The following is an 8,231-nucleotide window of genomic DNA, read 5'->3' as shown; positions in this document are numbered from 1 at the left end:
ATATAATTATATACATTATTAATTAGAAATATATATATATATTTTTTATATAAATACTTGTATAGATATCTATGAAAAATATATAAATACATATAAATATAGTATTATATATACACAAGCTTTTTAAGAAAGCTTCCATTGAAAACAAAGGTGTATTTTAAAATAGTTTTTAGCAGGACTTTGGAATCTGGAAGCCCCGTTTAATAAGAAGACTTCTATATCTCCACCACCCCACCCTGGGGAATGAGTACAGGGGTACATTAAACCCCTATTCATGAAAGGGTTAAAATATGTGTAAAAAAATAATACAAGGCTTTAATGTTACATTTTTTTTATGTGTGTGTTTAGTGTAACTTTTATACTTTTACTTTTTGACAGGTTATCACACAATGACAGTATGATTCACACAGCTGCATTCATTCATGCGCACAGCTGTGAGCCTACTAACAGTGTGGAATCCCCAGGTGCTCGGGGTACATAAGGACAAGTCTCCCTATTCAGCTTCAGTGATGAATGGATAAACAGGGGAAACCCTGATGACAGCTCAAGCAACATCAGGTATCCCCTTTGCTCAGCCAATCACGAGCACTAGAGCTGAATGGGGTGACTTGTCCTCATGTAACCCCTAGTGCCTGGGGATCCCACACTGTCAGTCCCACGGCTGTGCTTATGAATGAATGCAGCCGTGGGAATCATCATGTCAGTGTGGGATAACCTGTACAAAATAAAAGTTGAAGATACACTAAACACACACACATTAATTAATTTATTTTTTTTTAGTTTTTCTTGAATGGCTGTTTACTGGTGTACAAATCTAAAGCATTTGATCAATAAATTATTTTGGAATGTCAAACTGTAAAAAAAAAAACAGTCAAATTTATCGAACTGCGCACGCCCAATTGCATGTTATTTTTTAGCACCTGTTCACATAATGATGAGCATATATAAGGGTGTTGTCTAACTTGCTTTTTTCCTTTGTCTTTATCTTATTTTCAAGAAGGGGCTGTTGTTTTGTTTGTTAGCCAAATCCATGTTGCTACATTTGATACTTTGCTTACCATTTAGCACAATAGCTGGTTTTATTTTTTCAACTTTGAATGTTTCAATGTCCATTTTGCAATTAGGAAGTCAATGTTAATGCTATGTTAGTGTGTTTGTGGCCCTATTGTTTCATTTCAATAATATGTCTATATTACCACCTTTAATGTTTGTCCTGCATAATTTTTTTCTAATCCAGTTTTCCACCCTTGATAGGTCAAAAATGCATATTGGTTTGGTAAATATTTTTGGAATGCAATATTTGTTGGGCAACTTTTGAAATAATTTGGCTTTATATGGAAGTGTGGGTTTACATGTGTGTTTTTTTTTTTGTCATGTAAATTTAGTGGTATATGTGTGGTCTCTATATTTTAATGTGACCTCTAAGCAAATGGGTTTATTTTGAATAAAGTTTTTTGAAAAATTTTGTAGTTTGTTTTTGGGGGGGTTGTTTATGTGATCCCCTTTAAAATCTCCCAGGACCTACAATCTAAAAATTCAATTATGCTTGTTTTTAGGCAGTTCCCTTCTATGATTTGTTTGGTTAAACACAGCAAAATTATTACGGCTTATTAAAACTCAGTTTTACCTTAGGAGTGTGATATGCATAGTTGTGTGCCAAGGCGTAACCGCTATGTGCGCGTAAACGGTGTTCTATCAGTTGAAAAATTTTCAACAGAAGGATCCTCATTTCAGTAAGTTTTTCTTTTTAGGTGTATATTGGTTGTTTTGCTTCATGTGCACTAATGTATGTGCACACATGCACATAAATATGTATGTATGCATTTATGTGTGTAAATATACATATAAAAGAGAAATTATAGGAAGAAATAGGCAAACGGGATTTTTTGGGCATATTGCTTAACATGCTTCAAATTGAAAAAAATGCTTATTTCTTCCTATGATTTCTGATGTCATAGGCAACATTCATGGATGATATTGCTTCTGGTTAAAGGAGGAATCCACCTTTATGTGCTTCCACTACCAAGCTGAGATGAGTAAGTCAATATATAGTTGGCCAAGGTCTAAATGCCATTTAAACCTGCATAAACACACTGAAAGGGCTGGAAAAGCAAGAACAAATGTTTGGCACAAAGTGGACTTGTCACTGGAAGTTTTAGATACTAGTACTATTTGTTTTGTGTAAACGCCTAAATAATGCATACACTCCACTATTTATCAGCATTAAGTTAAGCAACAACACAACATCTGTTCATTTCTAAGAGTGCCTGACCCAGTTTGTGAGCTTGGCAATCAATGAGCTTTGATGTTGTGCTTGGCAACCTGGACCTCCTTCCATCACCATCAGGTGTGTTAGAATGAGTATGCAACTCAGCTGGACAACTAATTGACAACCAGTTTGGACAGCAAGTGGAAGTGTGTTTGTATACAACAGATAAGATCAGGCAGCACAGCACAATGACAACAAACCGATAACACTCCTACAAATGAACAGAGGAGTTGTGTGGCAGCAAATCAACAAATTTAAACAAAAAAAAAAACAAAGAAAAGAACCCATGACAATTTATTCATAAAATAAATATGTACATAATACATTCAAAAACTAATATGGGACAAATGCAATGCAGGGTTTCAAGTAGCAGTTTGGGGTGGAAACCATGCAGAAATTTGTACTGAATATTTGTGGAAAAAAAATGACAAAACATTGCTAAAGAATTGCTAAACTACAGAAACTGTCATAACAAACCAGGCACAAAAAAATTGCAGCAAAAGATGAAACTAACAATTAAGTAGGCCCTGAAGCTCAAGACAAAAAAATTTGAGCGAAGGGGTCTCATGACTGGGCGAGGGGGGGAGACTGTTGGGGGATGGTAGTCAGTGTGAAGAGCGAGAAAAAGATAGGGAGGGTCTGCTAAGAGGGTGGGGTTGAAGGTCAGGAGATAAAAAGGGCGGCTTGTAGTGAGGGAGTAGTTAGTTGCCTGATGATTTGGAGAAGAATTCCCGCTCACCCTTCCTTGTGGATTTTAGCTTGGGAGGTATTCTGTCATGGCAGCTGGGCGTGGTTGGTAGGTTCATGAGATTTTTAAGTGGGGTTAGACCCAAATTCTAGAGGGGGGTGGGAACTCATCAGGGTATGAAGTTCCTGGTAAGGGGGAGCCCCGCATGACACTGAATTGTTGTGGGGGCAAGAAGATAGATGGTGGTACCCGCTAATTGTCCCCGAGTCAGTGTGGTAGCAGCTGGGGGCCGGGCTGGTTTGCGGAAGTATCAGGTTTAAGGGTTAAGGCTTGGGTAGTTTAATGGACCTAATACTGGTATCGGTTTATTTTGTTATATTTGAACTGTTTTTGTGTTGTGGTTATACTGTTGTTAAGAGGTTAATGTTTTTATGATGTTAATAAAGGGACTGCTATGGCCAATTTATTCCACATAATTTATTCCCTGGTCATTAGGATTACAAAGTCACATCAATGCATACCATCCAAACAAACTTACTTGATTAATCCCTCCCCAAACCAGTCCAGTTAAAATAGTAATTATGAAAATGCATATGTACCTATATGCATTTAAATGTATTTTGACACACACAAGTGAAATCACTAAATGTTCCTTAAAATATGTATTATAATATATTTGGCAACAATCCTTTTTTTCAAATATTTGATTTCTATAAAGCCAAACTAGAATGAAATTTGAATCTGATCACAAATGCTTGGTGATATTTTTTTGACATTCATACTATTGTGTGATGACATATTTTAAAGTGCCAATAAATATATATACAGCTTGATCTAAATTAGTTTGCAGTGTTGCAAGGCAAACTAAAAAGTATCAAACAGTGCAACAAATGTAACAATACATGAATCAATTTTGTGAATGAGTATAATGTAACATAAAAATGTAACACTCAAAAGAAGATGCATTAAATATTCAAATTGACCTGTAATGGATTGTAGATGCACAAAAAACAGGGAGCAGGTGTGTGCTAATTAATTGCTATGACTTCACCATTGACAGCTTAACAGATCCTCCTGAAATGCGCAACTGCAAACTAATCGCCTTAATTGGTGTATTCACGACCCCTACTGCTCATTTCTCAAGGCAGGAATCCGGCTGGCAAGTGAAGGCGATTGTTCTAGCATTCCGCTCCGGCTCCAATTCCGGCTCGCAGAAATACGCCTCGTATAACGGCGTGTATATACACGCAGCAAGCTGACGCGCACTTGTCTGGTAAATCAGGGCCTTTGTGATCAATATTTATAAGATACTGCCAACCAACAGAACCATAGGCAAAAACCTTACAATCATTTAATAAAAGATAAATACCTGTAGTAATATACTGTCATCCCTTATTTGATACCTAAAAATAACTAACAATTTACAGGTATGACAACACCTGTTTCTCCATAAATACTGTAAAATATGGGTGTGTTGCAAACAGGTGTCTTTTATTAGCACGATCACCAGGTGAAAATATCAGAAGTAGATTAAAGAGCTATCACAGCAAAGAACGGATAGGTTTTGGGTTTAAATACATTTTTATGTCACCAACGGACCCCTTTGGCATCAAAAAGAACACACAGGTTGTTCTCACAAGATCCAGTCAACTTTTTTTTTGTAGAATGGATAGATTTAGGATACATATTTTACCATGTCTAACCAAAACTCCAAATACATTGGACAGGAAACAAGTTAATTGACAAAAACGATTTTTCTAGGAACGATTACTTTACCTGTAGTATATTGTGCCACATCTTGAGTCTTGCCAACTGGATAGTTGTTTTCAAATGAATACAAATTAAATGGCTTTGGTTCAATGTTTAACCTACTCCAAATATTGTGATTGGGTGTGGCCCATCTCCCAGCCACAACATCATAGTCTCGCTGACCAAGGTGCACAAGTTTAGTTAAGGAGTCATATAATCCCCCATAAAACCCAGTGATAATCTCAAAGTCTGGATTGGTGTCATCATAGATGTCACCATATGGTGTGTAAAGGATTTCTTTTAATATCTGACCACGGCTGCTGAATACTGCTAGAGGTGTTCCGGTATTGTCACACGCAACATAATACTCCTCTCCACTGCTTAATTCCATAGCAATAAGATGACCTTGAAGATCATAATAGAGTGATGTTATCTCAGAACTGGTGTGATTGTAGAGATGAGTGACTCTTATTGGATTGGCTAGGTCAGCATAAAAGAACTGTAGATGAGAGCCTGTACTTGACTTGCTTGCAACACGTCTTCCAAGTCCGTCATATCGGTAATGAACATTCCAAACAGCAACCTTATTATAAGCCCGAGTTAGAAGGCCATTGGAGTTGTATTCAAATATGTCATTGCCTCTTTGTCTGAGGAACCCATCTTCATCCATTCTGTACTGAATTTCTCCCAGGCGAGTAATACGATCTCCAATATCATACCTTAGAGGGGTCAGGCGAACGGTATTTCCATGGCTAAGCAAATTGATGTTTCCATTCAAATCATAGCTATACCGCCACTGCAGCTTATCATTTACAGACACTGCTTGAAGCTGGCCATCAGGATCATATTCATAAGAATATCTTGTTAAATTGGCATCTACACCTATTCGTATGCCACACATAATCGTCCGACCCATGTTATCATACTGAATAGTCATCCAGTAAGCAATCGCCTTTAGAATTTCATATTGAACTTCAATGACTTGTCCACTGGCACTGAAGATTTTAGTATGTTTCATCACTGACGTTGTGATGACTTGATTGAGATCGTAATTGATCACACTGAATTTTCCAAACTGTTCAGTTCTTCCTGAGACATCAACATAACGATAAAGGTCTATGGGAAGAGGAATTTCATTTATCATGGCCTGCATACTAGTGACTCGGAAATTGTTATAACTGTAGTCAAACCTAGCATTAACAAGGCCTTCTTCGCTGAACCTAAAAATCTGACGTCCAATGAGAGGTCCTGATGAGAAGAAAAGTACAATTTATTATAGCTATATGGTCAATAAAAATGAATATAATAAATGATTAGGAATACTTAATTGATAAAAAAATAAAAAAAAAAATATTAATAATAAAAAAAAAATTACTATATTTTACAGTAAGAAAAAAAAATTACTAGATACTAGAAATGAATAGATTTCTTTATACAGTTGCAACAAAACAGCTGTTTAAGTATAGTCTCTTCCTTTCAGCTGCAGCACCTTTTTTGGTTTTTGAACAGGAGACTACAGTTCTGCTTTAACAAAATTAAGTGCTTACACTAACTCTCAAAGGTGAGACATAATACTTTCATGTTACATAAACAAAATGTTATAATTAGGGAAAAAATGTAAGGTCACCCTGTGTGAAAGTAAAATTTACCTGATTTTGATAATATTTACCAATAATCAATGTCAAATTAAATTATTAACCCTCATAGATTCATACAGCATCAAAATTTGTCATAAATAATATTATCATTCATTATATAGCAGCTATATTAACTATGTGATTATTGCAGGAGTGCTACTTATAATTATCCATTTTAATGGATACACCAAATAATAATGTCATTATAATGCTTTGCAGTATTTGTTACATTGCATACCTGTCTGTCTATATCTAATAGTACATACAAAGCCCTCGTGTATTAGATGAATTGTTTTAATGACTCCAGATGATTCTTCATAGGTGAATGTAACCTGGGTGGTATCATAAAGAATTTCTGAAAGCCTTGTTTGCTTAGTGTATTTATAGAAGACTCTACGTCCTGTTCCGAGGTGTAATGTCTGTAGAAGGCGTCCATCTCCAGTATAATCTTGAATAAAAGAGCCGCTGTTATCAGGCGGAGAGTAGATATTGCGGTAATAACCAACAGAGAGCATGGTCTGCAGACTGTGGCGCACCATGTTGGGCATAGTTACCGAAACAAGGTAATCTGAATGATCGTATTCAAAAATGTAACGCCTCTGGCTATGGAGAAACAGGTTTATTGTCTGAAAAAGAACAAAATAACGATTAGTTGGAAACATAGACAACAACATTACATTTTCATTTGTTTTAATTTGTTTTAACTGGTGGACAATGAAAAGCTGAGTGCTGACATACTTTCTTAGCTCTGTAAGTAATAAAATAATTTTCTAAATTGAATTCCATTCATATTATATCATATAATCATAAATATTGCAGATGTGCAATTTCTTTGGTGTTGTTGTTTGAAATACTATTACAAAAATGCATGTATGTAAACTACTTCTATTAAAATGAGTTTGCATACTTTGCATTCTTCACATAGGGTAAATGAGTAACATTATTATCAAATTACCAAAAGAAAGTGTATTTGTCATTAAAGACATTAATTCAAATAAAAAATAATTAAATACATTTATTAAAAATTAAGAAATACATGCATCACAACTGTTAACCGTTTATTGGATTTTGCCGATCTTCCAGATGTCATGTTCACCTTCCAGATTCACATAGCTCTTTGACTGAATTTTGGTTACAGTAATTAACTATAGACAGTGGCAGTGCCTATTAGTTTTCTTGGAAGGTTCATTCAAAAAGGAACCTCTGAGGAAAGAGCTATGGAAATTGATGACTTTTTTGGGCGCAAGCTCTATCTACTATTGCTTCACTACGGTGGCTGCATTCCAAAAACATGCAGTTAGGTTAATTGGTTACTCCCCAAAATTTACCTTAGACCGTATTAAAGACATATGACTATGGTAAGCACATTGAGCCTCATTCATCAAGCCAAATTGTAAACTTGCTCACACGCGTAATCACGATCCGGAATTGGACGCCTAAAAGCTCTTTATAAACCAAATTTCGTCTGGCGGGATTACACTAGAGTATTCTTCCAGCAGTTATCAACTTAAATTATAGCTCGCTCCAAAACACGCATCTCTGTGAGTTTCACACTGGCGAGCTTGCATTAAAAGTCACTGTTCCCCATAAAATCATTCTTTCTAATGGCACACATCTTTCACTTAGGCCTAAATAAAAATGTTTGGGCTGTTCAAATGTTTCAAACATTTATATTAGCTGAGAAATAGGCATATTTTTAAACAACCTAATATTTTCAGGTTCAGAAAGAGTTAACTGATTTCAGCTCCTTACATAGGCGCCTATCTAATTGCATACGAAGCTGGACCAGAGGATCCGCCTGGTGATAAATTCCAGCGAGCTCTGGCGGGCGAGAGCTCACTTTTGCCAGTGAACTAGATTTTTTCAACAAAAGTCATAGGCACACACA

The 8,231-nt window shown here is 35.9% G+C and overlaps 1 protein-coding gene across 3 annotated transcripts in view; it reads right to left on the bottom strand.

Moving 5' to 3' along the window:
- Positions 1-8,231, bottom strand: part of TENM1 (teneurin transmembrane protein 1) — a 591,240-nt gene that overhangs the window by 4,183 nt on the left and 578,826 nt on the right. For all 3 annotated transcript variants that reach the window (XM_072431864.1, XM_072431865.1, XM_072431866.1), the window contains 2 exons: positions 6,582-6,969; positions 4,734-5,954 (listed from right to left, as the gene is read on the bottom strand). In XM_072431864.1, the coding sequence (XP_072287965.1) occupies positions 4,734-5,954; positions 6,582-6,969 (1,609 nt within the window). The remainder of the gene's footprint in view (positions 1-4,733; positions 5,955-6,581; positions 6,970-8,231) is intronic.

Source organism: Pyxicephalus adspersus, chromosome Z (genome assembly GCF_032062135.1).
Source record: "Pyxicephalus adspersus chromosome Z, UCB_Pads_2.0, whole genome shotgun sequence".
NCBI lineage: Eukaryota > Metazoa > Chordata > Amphibia > Anura > Pyxicephalidae > Pyxicephalus > Pyxicephalus adspersus.
This window is presented reverse-complemented; position numbering and strand designations above follow the sequence as displayed.